This window comes from Triticum dicoccoides, chromosome 7A (genome assembly GCF_002162155.2).
Source record: "Triticum dicoccoides isolate Atlit2015 ecotype Zavitan chromosome 7A, WEW_v2.0, whole genome shotgun sequence".
Lineage (NCBI taxonomy): Eukaryota > Viridiplantae > Streptophyta > Magnoliopsida > Poales > Poaceae > Triticum > Triticum dicoccoides.
This window is the reverse complement of record NC_041392.1, coordinates 202,335,100-202,349,183: the sequence shown is the minus strand read 5'-3', so window position 1 is coordinate 202,349,183 and position 14,084 is coordinate 202,335,100. Positions and strand designations below refer to the sequence as shown.

At 43.4% G+C, this 14,084-nt stretch overlaps 3 protein-coding genes across 3 annotated transcripts; 2 read left to right on the top strand and 1 right to left on the bottom strand.

The window, feature by feature from the left end:
• The first annotated feature begins 624 nt into the window (after window positions 1–624).
• LOC119328871 (acyl-coenzyme A oxidase 2, peroxisomal-like) lies at window positions 625–5,535 on the top strand. Its single transcript, XM_037601865.1, has 7 exons — window positions 625–1,147; window positions 2,502–2,617; window positions 2,782–3,665; window positions 3,897–4,076; window positions 4,154–4,320; window positions 4,783–4,906; window positions 5,016–5,535. Exons 1-7 carry the CDS (start codon window positions 684–686, stop codon window positions 5,169–5,171), a joined length of 2,091 nt encoding a protein of 696 aa, XP_037457762.1. The 5' UTR covers window positions 625–683; the 3' UTR covers window positions 5,172–5,535.
• A 1,269-nt stretch (window positions 5,536–6,804) lies between these two features.
• LOC119330994 lies at window positions 6,805–10,162 on the bottom strand. Its single transcript, XM_037604152.1, has 8 exons — window positions 9,723–10,162; window positions 9,526–9,606; window positions 9,387–9,446; window positions 8,832–8,875; window positions 8,632–8,674; window positions 7,441–7,512; window positions 7,267–7,368; window positions 6,805–7,186 (listed from the first exon to the last, which is right to left on the bottom strand). The coding sequence occupies exons 1-8, from the start codon at window positions 10,050–10,052 to the stop codon at window positions 7,061–7,063; spliced, it is 858 nt and encodes a 285-aa protein (XP_037460049.1). The 5' UTR covers window positions 10,053–10,162; the 3' UTR covers window positions 6,805–7,060.
• Window positions 10,163–10,228: 66 nt separating this feature from the next.
• On the top strand, window positions 10,229–13,647 carry LOC119330928. The gene is made up of 3 exons (XM_037604068.1): window positions 10,229–10,668; window positions 12,413–12,614; window positions 13,110–13,647. The coding sequence occupies exons 1-3, from the start codon at window positions 10,245–10,247 to the stop codon at window positions 13,270–13,272; spliced, it is 789 nt and encodes a 262-aa protein (XP_037459965.1). The 5' UTR covers window positions 10,229–10,244; the 3' UTR covers window positions 13,273–13,647.
• The last annotated feature ends 437 nt before the right edge of the window (window positions 13,648–14,084 follow it).

The window sequence follows — 14,084 nt, the reverse complement described above, 5'->3', positions numbered from 1 at the left end:
TTAGAGCATGCACAATGGTGCTATCTTAGAGTGCCACATAAGATAAATGTTGAGGAGGGGGAGAGAGAAATCATAGGAAAAGTGTTGTCTTTGCTTATTTAAAAGATGATCTCTTAACATAATGTGTCTCACTATATTTTTAGAAATTACTAGTTATTAAACACAAGGGTAAGAGATAACCCATTGTAGACGTCCTTCTATTATCATATCTAAATTACATGCAAAACTTAAGATAACACTGTTTTATTAACCACTGTACATGTTCTTAGTGTTTTGCTATCGTCGTTTAATAGCGTGTGACGAGCGTCATCTTCATCAAGGCAACGCGACACCTGATAGTGGGACCCAACGTTCTATTTTTTTTCTCAAACGTCTGCAATCGACCTATCAATCGTTTTTGGCAAACTGCCAGCACAATTATGATGAGTTTTGCAAAAAAAAATGTAACATGGTGTTTTTTATTTTATTCAGCGTTCACAAATATGATGATTTTGTGCACTTTACTCGTAGGGAGAGAAGGGGATTGGCGGATTGGGGCGGAAGGAAGGGGTCCGTGGGGGCCTACCAAGCAAGGCCGAGAGCAACGTCCTAACGCAACGTCCCCAACAACCTCGGCTTCGCTCTCCCACTCCCGCCCCGCCCCGCCCCGCACACGTTCCATCCAACACGTCGCCGCCGTCGCCATGGCCACCATGTCCCGCTCCGGCTACGGCTCCGACGACGAAGACTCCACGCCGGCGATGCGCCGCCTCCGCCGCCTCTCCCTCCACCTCCTACTGCCCTCCGATCGGCCCGCCCCCGAGGGGGCTAATGCCCTGGCCCCCGCCGCGTGCGCGGGGAAGCGGCGGGCGGGGGGCCTGGACGTGGACGCGGCAGCCCTCACCGCCTACCTGCGGGGGCGGCACCTGGCGACGCAGGAGCGGTTATACAGGTTCTTCGTCGAGCGGCCGGAGCTCCACACGCCCGTCGAGCTGCCCATGGCCGCCCACCGCGAGCTCTGCTTCCGGCAGATGACGGCGCTCGTTCGCGAGGCCGGGGTGCGGCCGCTCAGCCTCATGGCAGACGACCCCGACGAGTACTTCGCCGTCATGGAGGCCGTCGGCGGGCTCGACATCTCCCTCGCCGTCAAGTTCGGCGTACAGTACAGGTTGGTTCGCTTTGCTTTTTTCACCGCGCGTGGCAGTTAATTTACTGGCAATTGAGTGATCCCCTCACAAATAAACTGGTAAAGAACACAACTCGATCCTGAATTTCTCCCATATGTTCCATATACATATTGGGATTGTTAGTTGGTGGTTAACCAGAGGGTTCCATCTGAAAAAAAAGGTTAACCAGAGGGCTTACATAATTGCTTGATGTCACGAGGCGAACTGCGAACTACATGTATGGATCAGTTGGTAATTTGACTGTCGGTATCAGTAACTAAATCGTTTTGTTTTACTCTTTTGAATGTGAATAACACAAATCATACTGATCTTTACCATACTGATTATCCCATTCACGAGGATTCTAACTTGGAGCATGGTGAATGTGATTTATGAGTGTGGGCTTGGATCTGTTGATAACTTAATGCCCCAACCTACTTCATGGATCTGTTGATAGCTTAACTGCAACCTACTTCATGTACGGTGGGTTGCAATTGCACTCCTTTTGGGGGCAGGCACTTATGAGTGTGACAAGGACTCTGAAAACAGAGCTTCAGTACGAGTGCACATGGGTTCATATTTTGTGGTGGCTTGATAGTAGATGATAGCTTTTTGCTGCCGTAGCATCGGCCTAATTAATTGTTGTGGCGAAACAAGAAGCATTATTTCTTGATTAAGATGATTGGTTTGTTACAACTTTGGTTATGGTTAGTTTTTTTTGAACCAAAAGGGGTTGCCCCCCTGCCCCAACTTTTTATTGAAAAAGCAAAGGCAACCAACGGACAGAGTTTACAGCTCTCGGCTCCAGCCAGAAGTAGCCACAGCAGAATTATTACAGATTCAAACATCAAACAGTTTTAAAAATCCACTAGAGAACTACGGAATGGCCCCTACAGGAACTACAAGCACCGAGGCACTGAACTCCCTACAGGCGCATCATCATGCCAGGCAATTCTAAGCAACTCCCCGCGATGATGGTTAGTTCATGAGCCATTTGATTGCCTACAGGGATGATTGCTTGCACAGTTTATTATTGTGAAATGTCAAGCATTTCATGTACCCATTTTTTGTAGTCGTGGCGATTCTGTTTCGAGTATTGGGATTATTTAGGGTATACATGCATCTGGAGTTCGGTTGGTGGTTCATTTCATACAACCTCAAACACTGCACCTTTATCATTCTGGAATTCATGCAAAATGCCCTCAGCGGTATGTCGGATTATTTTCTTTGACGATCTTAGCAGGACAATAACACATCATTTGACATTTGTAATTATTATTTACTGGTTTTACGTCCTACCTTTTCCTTGTGTACCTGTTGTTATAAATCGACTAACTTGCCTGCTTGTCAACGCAGTCTTTGGGGTGGTTCTATAATAAATTTGGGAACCAAGAAGCACAGGGAAAAGTACTTTGACAAAATCGATAATTTGGATTATCCAGGCTGTTTTGCTATGACAGAACTGCATCATGGTTAGATTATCTATTCAATTATTCCATCAGTATTGCTGATTTCTTGTTTGGTACTTTGATTGATTTGCAATTTAACTGTCTATTGGGACTTCTCCAACACCTAGAACACTGTTTACAATTGTTTGAAAAGATTCCCTTCATTTATGTTTGTTGCTTTTTGACAGGATCCAATGTTCAAGCCCTACAGACCACTGCTACATTTGATTCAGTTACTGATGAGTTCATTATTGATACACCAAACAATGGAGCCATTAAGTGGTGGATTGGCAACTCAGCTCTTCATGGAAAATTCGCTACTGTTTTTGCGAGGTTAATTTTACCGCTTCAAGGAAAAGGAGGGGAACCTGCTGACATGGGAATTCATGCATTTATTGTCCCAATTCGGGACCTTGAAACCCATGCTGTTCTTCCTGGAATTGAGATCAATGATTGTGGGCACAAGATAGGCCTAAATGGTGTAGATAATGGTGCCCTGAGATTCCGTTCCGTTAGGATACCCCGTGACAATCTTCTGAACCGATTCGGTGATGTGGCGCGAGATGGAAAATACACAAGCAGTCTCCCCACAATTAATAAAAGATTTGCAGCAACCCTTGGTGAGCTTGTCGGGGGACGAGTTAGTCTTGCATATAGTTCTGTGGGAATACTCAAAGTTGCAGTAACCATTGCTGTTAGATATGCTTTACTGCGTCAACAATTTGGTCCACCTAAGCAGCCTGAAATCAGTGTGCTGGATTACCAATCTCACCAGCACAAACTAATGCCTATGTTGGCATCAGCATATGCATTTCATTTTGCCAGGCAGTATTTGGTAGATAAGTACTCGGAAATGAAGAAAACCAATGACGAGGATATTAGCGCTGATGTCCATGTACTTTCATCTGGGTTGAAGTCCTACATAACTTCATACACAGCAAAATCTATTAGCATATGCCGAGAATCTTGTGGTGGCCATGGGTATGCTGCTGTAAATCGTTTTGGTGGTCTGCGGAATGACCATGATATATTTCAAACATTTGAAGGAGACAATACAGTTCTGCTGCAGCAGGTACCAATCGGAATCCTTTACAAAGCTTATTTTTGCAATATTTGGTGGGCATGTTCACTGATAGTTGAAAGGCTAGTACTCCCTCTGTAAAGAAATTTGGGTGAGTATATACTAAGAACTCACACTTGATTACATATTGGGGGTAGAAGTTTGGGTGAGTAATTTCATGTGATATGAAGTTACTTATACCTCAAATATTGTACTGTACCTCTTATCACAATGCTATTGTAGGTTGCTGGCGATCTCCTGAAGCAATATCAGCAAAAATTTAAGGGAGGAACACTCTCAGTCACCTGGAACTACTTGAGAGACTCCATGAGCACCTACTTGTCTCAGCCTAACCCCGTTACTGCTCGGTGGGAAGGGGAAGACCATCTAAGGGATCCTAAATTTCAGCTGGATGCATTCAGAGTGAGTCTCATCTTCATAATAATATCAGTAGCAATTGGATAGAAGTCCTGCACTGATTGCATAAACCCTCTTCTCAGTACCGAACATCTAGACTACTGCATAGTGTTGCTGCTCGACTCCAGAAGCACATGAAGACACTTGGAGGTTTTGGTGCATGGAACAGATGTTTAAACCATCTGCTCACGCTCGCGGAATCACACGTTGAGGCTGTCATCCTCGCAAGGTTTATAGAAGCAGTGAAGAGGTATAGTTTTGTGTCCTCAGTTACATTGTTCTTACCATCATTGCTTACTAGCTAGCTTGACACATTAGTTTTGCTAGTAAGATTTTGTTGAATACTTACAATGAAGATTTGGTTGGTTGAGATCAGCGAAAGCATTGAAAAACCCTCCTGTCTCCCTGACTCCAATTTACCACCCGTCGATCATGAATTCATGATTATTTGTGCTTGGGTTGTAGAATTATCCCTTGAAAAGTCCTCCTGTCGCCCTTTGTATAGTATAGTTCTCTTGCAACTTCTGGTACCGAGGACTACTTTTTGTGTTTGAGCCCTTATCCTCATTCTTTTGTTTAGCTGAACCACGAACGGAAATTAAGGTGAACTATCAAAGCCTACTCTCACCATTGAGATGTTGTGTTCGTAACCCTTTTGACTTTATCCAGTGAGGTTAATGCGACAAAAATGACTTTTGGTGTGTCTATGCAGCTGCCCTGATGCAAAAACACGTGAAGTACTGAAGCTGGTGTGCGACCTTTATGCGCTCGATAGGATCTGGAAAGACATCGGGACATATCGGAATGTAGACTATGTCGCGCCAAACAAAGCCAAGGTTTGTATATGCTTGTCATCAACCCCATAGTACAAAATTGCAATGTCAGTACTTGGCTTGAGACCAGAACCAGGACCTGATGCTACTATGCTCCCCTGTATGCTTGCAGGCTATCCACAAACTGGTAGACTACCTCAGTTACCAAGTGAGGCTTGTTGCTCGAGAACTCGTCGACGCCTTTGATCTTCCAGATGAAGTCATCCGTGCGCCAATCGGCATGCAATCGGAGGCCTACGCTCAGTATACGCAGTGTGTCGGCTTCTAGACAAACAAACAAACAACATAGGCCTACCATATTCTACTGCAAGCCCAGACCGTTAGTCAAGAAGTTATATATAAACAGACTTCTATTACCTCTGTCCCAAAAAGCTTGTCTTAGATTTATCTAGATATGGATATATCTAACACTAAAACATGTCTAGATAAATCCGTATCTTGACAAATCTAAGACAAGCTTTTTGGGACGGAGGGAGTGTCATATATCCAACATAGTAAATCGAGTGTATAATAAGATAAGTAATAGACATGAGATGTGTATAAGTGATAATATTGTGAACAATTTTTGTCAGCTGTGTTTTGGCAGCAACTCTTTGAATAAAGCTCGTTGCACGTGAGAAATTCTGTAGCTACAATGTCTGATCAATAATCTGTCTTCAGTCACGTGACAAACATGATGATGTGGCTAATCGGTTGGTTGAGAACATCATCAGGGATCGAACTATCTATCCTCACGGCATTATGCTGAACTATAACAGTACATTTTGCCGTGGCTGAAAAGAGACCGCATGATTCCTGATGAATTACCTTTTATGCCACTGTGAAAAGGCTTTGATGTGATCAGGGAAATGCCAGGGATGAATAAGGAAGCTGAAATGCCTAGCACTGAAGCATAATTGCAGCAATAATACTTGGTCATACATATGTATTGTACTCTGAAAACTGATGAACTATAGCCCAGATCATGTGAAACTGGAGCTATTTACAGATCACTAATACATCCAGCCTCCAGTTTTCTTGTTCGACGGGACAGATAAATCATAAAGAACTTTTGAGAACTAGAGTACAAAAGAGACAAACTTATAATAATGTTACAAAAGACAGGAACATATCACTTCATCTTTTCAGTCTGAATCCGAATTGGAAGATCTAACCCTCCTATTCTTTGACATGTCAGTCTCATCAGAGTGATCTAATTGAGCATATATGGGCATTTCATATGACAACTAAAATACGTGTCCAAATAAGTTGAATTCAAATTTGAACTATTTCATTCAAAACTTTTTGTTTGGATTGTAATATTTATCTATCTTTCAATTTTTGAAGAATTGTGCTATTTATCTTCAATTATTTTCAATACCCCGGGCATATGAAAAAAGACTGAGCGGGAGACATTTGATTCCTACGGTTGGATGGCCGGCGCCCCACCTGCTGTCTGTGGACATTTGGTGCCGTCCGTTTGGTGATCCGCGGTGGAGTTGCCCTAAACTCACCGTACCTCTTTGGCGCTTGCAAGAAAGACATCATATATAAACCATGTCGCTAAGCATTATTCCTCGTGTGGAAGGCATGTAAAAGGACAGAGAACAAGGCATTGTCTTCACAAAGAGTTCGTGAGAGTCAATGCTCTAGATTCGACATTAATGTATGCAGAGAGAACTTAAAAACATGGTGTAGTAATACCCGAACATTTTAAATTACACAGTTAACAGGAAAAGGTTAATGGAATGCCAGAAATCAAACTTGAGAAAGTTTGAGTTTGGACAAAATGAATAGGACCTACATTTTGAGATGCAGGGAGTAATCCCCCAAAAACTTAAAATATATAGTTAATGGAAAAGGTTAAGAGAATGCAAAAAATTGAACTTTTTCTTAAAAAGAAAGACGTGGCTGGGACAATATACCAAGTCTCACAAGTTTAGAACACTTGTCGATCAGTCAATTGCACCAATAACGAATCGCAATCACCAAAAATCTTGTCGGGAAAATCACAGTCATGCACCAGGAAGCCGGATAATAATGATCATATTACAAAGGCCACAATTGCCATGCCGGCATGCTGCTGGTGATGGGGGAGCATTTGTAACACCAAAATGCTGCAAGTTCAGTCAGGGCGCTAACCTCCAACTACAAATGAGTATGGTGGCATTCTACCCATCAACTAAAAGTTGCTTTACCCAGCCATCGTGGAGGTCTCAGCGATGGCTTGATTCCAAGCTTGGTCAGGAAGATTGTGTAAATTATATGCAGTATGAAGACAAAGAATCCACAATTAAGTAGAAGCTGCAAAAGACAGGGAAGTTACTTTCTGAACTGGCTCATGCTATAAGTTTGATTTGGTAGGTTAAAAATCACCGAATTACCAGTGTCCCAAAGATTACATATATTGCATCCATGGATGGAATTGTGTTCACACCAGCCGCTGCCAGAATATACGTTAAGGAGGCATGTACACTAACGGTTATCTGAAATGATTAGTAGTTCATGAATCAAATTGAAGAATATTTCTCAACTGAAGAATCACTGAATAGACATACCAATTGAAGAATATTTTCTCGTATCAGGAATGATGACACTAACACATATCCACAAGCTCCCACCGCACGGATCTGCAAAGCAAAGTTCAGCTGAAATTCAATTTGAGGACTAAAAATAAGGGTAGCACAAATGTCAGCTGGAAGTGGTCCGTCATGCACGGCAACACGCCTTAGACAGGGCAGCGTGCCACCGGTATGCCAGCTATGTACCGGGTGGTATGAGAGGAGGGGGTGTGGGTGGGGTGGGATGCTAAGCTTTGAAAAGTGGGGGCCAGTGGGGCGGTGTAGCATGTGTTGGGCTGTTGCCTATATTAGCCCGTTCTTTATGCAGAAACGACTAAGTCTGAATTGAGGAATAAAGCTCTAAATTCTCCTCACACTCCCCACTTGTTCTCATTCTGCTTCTTCCTCAAGTCAGGCGAACAAAGAGAGAGACCTCACATCGGCAATCACATCGGAAAGGGGTTGTTACATGATCACTGGGTGAAATTCTGATATGGATCTATTTTAAGTCAATCTAGATCTTAGTATCTACTCCCTCCGTCCCATAATGTGAGACATTTTTGCAAGCTAGCTTGCAAAAACGTCTCACATTATGGGACGGAGGGAGTATTTCTTACTGAATGATCTTGAATTTTGTTATTAGCAAAACAGGCTGCTTATTTATTTCTACCCAATGATTCTGAATTCAGATATTATGTGGGTCTATGAACTACCCCTATTCTCCTCACGGACATCATGTAAAGTTAAGAAGAAACACCAACTGGCAATGCGTTGCTAGCCAGAAGAGATATCAACTGCAGTTTGCTACTTCATATGTTAAGAATAACATAAGCATGCTTGATACTGGTTATAATTTGCTTGGTAATTTTGTGATAAGGACTATCACAAATGTAACCTATTGTGCAAGCAAAGAAAATTCTTCTAAAGGATATCTAACAGGTGTACAAGAAAGAACACAGAGATTTGCAACTATTAAAATCATGAACTAGACAATCTGATTCGTATTTTCAAATAGAAACTACATAGTTATGTCAAACATTAGGAAAATATCAATGGTCTAACTCTATGTAGAATCTTTCACAAGGTAATGTTGTCGAGTTCCGATCCAAAGCTATGAGACTCTGTAATCCATATGTCATCAGCAATACATCTATAGATATGAAATACCAATTGAGAGAAGATACTTACAATTGAGCAGATTATGATGGAAGCAATCCAATCGGTCTCCAACCTGATGACAGAGGATGGGAAAAATGTTACGTTACTCGAAGTCAATAAAAATCGAGTGGAAGCTACAGCTGCATATATGCATCTCTGATGCAAAGCTATCATTAACTTTTAATGACATATATGCCAACAGTGAAAGCGAAAGCTTCACCTTTTCTCACCTCCACATAGTACCCATGGCTAGACCAACTACACCATGCATAAGCTGCAGGAAAACAAGCCCAAGAAATGTATAAGTGTCCAGAGTCATAACGAATGAACGAAGGGTTCTTTTAATCTTTCAAGTCCCAAAGAAGACACAGAACTAAAATTGAACAATATATACGGAGAAGCTAAGGGAAAGAAAAAGGTAAATTACCAACAACACCAAAACTTAAGTACAAAAATTAAAAAAGGAATACTGTTGTTTGATGATTAATGAATGTTAACCGTTACTGTTGCAGCTTGCCATCTCTACTTATAGAAATTTTTTCACTCGGAATTTGATTTCTTGGGTGCTAAGATACACTGATTTTTTTGTTCCAGGATATGGAGCTATTGTTCGTTTTAATGACAATGAATGATGTTGAAGCCCCGGATTCAACACTCAATTGCAGCACCAACATCGGTTAGTTTCAAGGTAAATATGTGAGTTGCCAACTTTAAATGTTCTGAACCAAACACATGCCATTGGCACAGCTATGATATGAACCATATGCCACAAAAGAGATGCTTACCAGATAAGTCGATGCTTTGACAGGGCCTGACAATGTGAAGAGCAGTAAAACAGTAGCCACCTGATGAGGCAATGCCATCAACTAAACTAAAGTACATGAAAGCTATATAATACCAAGTGAAGCATTTGACCAGACTCACCATGGTTTTCCTGCCAGCTTCTAACCCCCACCTCAAGGAGGAGATGACTATCGGCAATGGGAAAAAACAGCTGAAGTAATTCTGCATCAGCAAAAGAAGACAGCAGCTTCATGCATCAACAGTCGAATGAATGAATTTATAGAAAGACAAATGAAACAGAGCAGCATTGCACATTGGAGTGAGAGAAGGGTGCGGACCTCGATGGCGAGGGAGTTGCTGAGGAAGTAGGCGAGGCCAGCAACGGATGCGAACATGGCGCACTCGACGAGCTGCCGTGTCTTGGTGAGTGCATTGTCCAGGCCCGCGTCCTCCTTGTCCTCATCCACGCCCCGTTGCTCCTCTCCGGAGGCGGCTCGGCGGACGGCGGCCTGGAGCGGAGGGGTTCGGGTTCGGAGCGCGGTGACGGTGGATGGGAAGGGGAGCTCTGGGAGCGGAGAAGCGGCCAGCCGGCGGGGGAGGGCGGGGTGGGATGCCGGCGGAGACGCCCGAGAGAAGTGTGGGCAAGGACGGAGGCGAAGGCGAAGCATAATAAGAATCAGGCGGAGGCGGAGGCGGCGAGGTGCCCGGAAACTGGCCGGCGGGGAGGCGGCAGGCGAGTGGGGGCGAGGCGGAGGCGGCGGCTGCGATTCAGTTGAGATAAGGATCGGACGGTGCCGATTAAGTCTCGCGGTGATAAGAGGAAACCGCCGTAGCCGGTCCGGCCTGAACACAAAAACGAAATGCCACTGCTGCAGCTGCCGACCGCGTGTGGCGCCGCTGCGGCGTCGGCGTCGGCGCCGGGCCCCTTCTTGCTCTCACGGCCGCCGCCCTCGCGGCTGCGCGCGTCGCACGTCCTCTTCGCCTTCCCTCGCCTGAGGAAATACGGCCGCCGGAGCCGCGAGCCGGTACCCACCACCCTCGACGACGACGACGAGGAGGAGGCGGATGAGGACGACGACGACGACATGGAGGAGGCGGTTGACGAGGACATCTTCCTCAAGAACCGGCCCAAGCCGGCCGGTTTCGGCGTGGGGAAGACCTACACCACCGACGTCGAAGAGCAGCTTCTCCGGGAGATGGGCATCGGCGGCGCCGGGCGCAAGAGCAAATCGGCTCCGCCCAAGAGCAGCAAAACCAACGGCTCGGCCACAGAAACCGCCGCAGGTTAGCTTCCTCTGCCTTCTCATCGGCTATTCAGCTCACTGCGTTGCGGCATTTGTTGCTTCAGCATAAAACTGGTACTGCAATGTTCTACAGGAATATTAGTAAATTATACATCACGTCAAAAGTCAAATCGCTAAAGATCGTTTCACCCCATGGGCAACTTCCCATTTGAAATCATGAAGGAAAAAAATCTTATGTATGGTAGTTACTACTCCCTCCGCTCACAAATACTAGAAGATATTTCAAAATGGACTACATACAGAAATGAAACGAGGGAACGAACACACAAAAATGTGTCTCTATAGATCCGATTCAGGAAAAAGTTAGAAAATCTTATACTACCTCTGAACGAACTGCAAAAAAAAAAGCCGTCTTATCTTTAGTTACAAAGGTAGTATCAACTGCAAAAATGATCTATCTTATACCAATAATGGTCGATGTTATTCAATTTGAACTGCAAAAACGTCTTATATTTAGTTATAGAGGTAGTATTTGTGAAAGGAGAGAGTAGTTACTTACAAGGGCTAAAAATGCAGTCAAGTAGTTAAATAAAATGTGAGGGAAATTCTCAGATTGTTGAGAAATGCTCAATTCTTACAAGCAGCAAGCTGGTAATTCTCAGATTTTCGGTTGCTCCGTCATTCCGTTCTAACACTGACCATTACTGGTGTCTTACGACGTTACGTCATATACACATGATCTCTCTTTACTCACTAAGTCCAACTTCGAAGGCCAGTGACAAAAACCAATGTTCAGGATATCTGGTACCATACCGGTCGGGTGCTGAGTAGGGATTAATCGGCGAATCAACCATTTAACTGAATTTATCGGTAACCAATTTATAGGGAGGTTAACTAGGGTCAAATCTATATATCCTAGGCTATATAACAACATGCAATGTACTAAGTGTCTAAATATGGAATCCTGGGCTATAAACAACATGCAATGTACTAAGTGTCTAAATATGCAATCCTGGGTTACATAGCAACAAGGAAAACTGTTGCCTTATTGTTCTGATGATGTTGCAGCCGATCTGGAAGGCCATAAACCTGCACATCGAAAAGTAGGGAGGGAGCAGGCCAGTTTTGGGCTAAAAAATGCCTAGCAGTTAATTGGCCCAGCCAATAATTCGGCCTGACAGCTGATAAATCGGCTTGTCAGACAAATTAACTGGACCTACCAGTTAAAATGGCTCAAAATAGCGCTTCTCGTATCGGGAGGGGTCTGAATAGCAGCTAACTGACCGATATTGGAACAGTTAACTGACCGATATTTGGAACAGTGACAAAAACATGTTCAGAAACTACCTCATGGAATTTCAGCAGCCTCAAAGTGAATGTCGATATGATGCAATCTATGTTTTGCTCTCAATGTAATTTATCTACTCGCCTTAAGTGCCTGTTCGGGAGTACTCCAACTGCCAGCTTCTCCAACTCTACCGTTGGAGTTTGGCCGAATGGTCTAACTCCATGGAGTTGGGATGGAGGAGCTGGCTGCCCGCTACGTGTATTTTCGAAGGAGTTGAAAAGCTACTCATTTATTTCTCTTAAAATTGGAGAAGCTAGAGTTGAGGAAAACTACGCTCAGATTGCCACCTTAGTAGATAAATCAGCTTTGCATTTTGGAAACCTTTTGAAATTATTGGCACTTCATTTTGTGATTTAGCAGTTGTGGAAGGTTTTGGAGAAATTCTTGTTGAACATAAGCCGGATCTTATTGATGAATTTCCTGTACGTTGTCACAGATTGCAGTAATGATGGCGTTCATGTTCGTATTTGGAACCTCCCGAAAAAGAAGAACATACATAAGGACCTGAACCTAGCTTTCAAAGGGTTTCCTGGCCTGGTAACTATAAACCCAGCAAACTCTGGAACTAAGAAGACCCGTGATCCTATTTGTAAGGGTTTTGCATTTGTCAAACTGGAGTCAGTGGACGCTGCAACAAGGTAATTTATTTTCTTCACTCTTTTGACATTCTTGTACAATTATTTGTTTCTTCACAAATTCCTTTTTGATATCCATCAAAATTCCATGTGTAATTACTTTATTGCTTGGTACTTATAGAATCCAAAAAACAATGCTGTTAGCTCATTGTTGAATCTCCCCAGTACAGTGTTTAGAAAACACCTAAACCATGTGCCCTCCCATCTCATCAATGAAGAAAGGTTTGCTGATGTTGCTCACTGTTAGCTGAATCTGCTGTCATCCAACATTGCTGAAATAACTGAACTACAGCACTACCTTGGACATTCTTGTTCATCTTCTCCATGTCCTTGCTCCTGGAATGCATCAATTTCACTCTTCTTCTGCCAGCAGGCACAACGACATGATATATGTACTTGAAAGTACCATGCCGATTTTCTGTGCAATTTCGCTCAGCCTCTTTCTTTGTACCATTTGGTTTCGAATTATTCAAAACATGTCATACTTTGTGTCTGCAGGTTTGTTGAACTGTACTCTCGTAAAGCTGTGTCGTTCGGCAAGGTTGAGAAGCCAATCAAGTGCTGTATTGTTGAAGGGCACATCTCTACGGATCCTTCAGGTCCAGCATCCAGCAGTCAGCCACCAGGGTCGAACCCACAACGGTTGGTAGCCGTAAGATGAGCAGCACAGTTGATCTGTCATCAATCCAGTTGCCACTCGGTACTTCAACAGACGGAGAATTCCGGGAAGAAGGTTCGCTACATAGATATCGGCATGCTTCGCTCAAGATTGCGAAGACACAGACCGTTTGGTCGGAATTCCCGATTTTGTAGATGATATCAAGCATTGACATTAGCAGGAAACCCTTTCTCCAATGGGTTTATTTAGAAGATAGGCAGGGATTAGACTCAGGTATGCAGTGGTTTTTTTTAGTTAAATTCACGTGAATGTATTGTGTCTAAATTAGGTCCACTGTTTCGGAGAAGGATTTGAATCTAAATCCGCGGCGTGGTTATAAATCCCCAGATTAAAGTTGCTTCAAAGTTGATTGCGATACGTGGTCCGGATGATAAAGGGGTGATGTTTGTGGGCTAAACCTTGAGCTGTTTTATCAATCAATGTGTGTTACTGAAAACTACCCAAGTAGAGCATGGCAAATGTGCGTGCTACCTAAATTGTTGGTGTTCTCTGAAGGAACAACTTAGCAAGCGCACCAAGGCACTGCATGCGTCTACATTACCGCATTCTTCTCTACCAAGGAGGCACGCACATACATAATTGAAGGAATACTCAGAAAACAAAAATAGTAATTAAATAAAGAGTCAAAAAAATGAAAATATTTTAAATAAACTTGACCTTTCATTGTACTTGTTAAAAAATCAACAAAAGAAAAACCCCGTTGACTTTAGGGAAAAAACACTTTTTTGGCCAAAAAAAAGTGTGAAGAATGACCTGTATATAGCAATAAAAAAATTCCCTGAGTCAATGATGGT

Coding starts and splice junctions, on each gene's coding strand:
- LOC119328871 (XM_037601865.1), top strand. CDS start 684: ATGGCCACCATGTCCCGCTCCGGCTACGGCTCCGACGACGAAGACTCC. Junction 2,618..2,781: donor TATGACAGAACTGCATCATG/GTTAGATTATCT, acceptor GCTTTTTGACAG/GATCCAATGTTCAAGCCCTA. Junction 4,907..5,015: donor TCGCGCCAAACAAAGCCAAG/GTTTGTATATGC, acceptor GTATGCTTGCAG/GCTATCCACAAACTGGTAGA.
- LOC119330994 (XM_037604152.1), bottom strand. CDS start 10,052: ATGCTTCGCCTTCGCCTCCGTCCTTGCCCACACTTCTCTCGGGCGTCT. Junction 8,675..8,831: donor GCCATGGGTACTATGTGGAG/GTGAGAAAAGGT, acceptor CTCTGTCATCAG/GTTGGAGACCGATTGGATTG. Junction 7,369..7,440: donor GAGAAAATATTCTTCAATTG/GTATGTCTATTC, acceptor TAATCATTTCAG/ATAACCGTTAGTGTACATGC.
- LOC119330928 (XM_037604068.1), top strand. CDS start 10,245: ATGCCACTGCTGCAGCTGCCGACCGCGTGTGGCGCCGCTGCGGCGTCG. Junction 10,669..12,412: donor GGCCACAGAAACCGCCGCAG/GTTAGCTTCCTC, acceptor ACGTTGTCACAG/ATTGCAGTAATGATGGCGTT. Junction 12,615..13,109: donor TCAGTGGACGCTGCAACAAG/GTAATTTATTTT, acceptor TTGTGTCTGCAG/GTTTGTTGAACTGTACTCTC.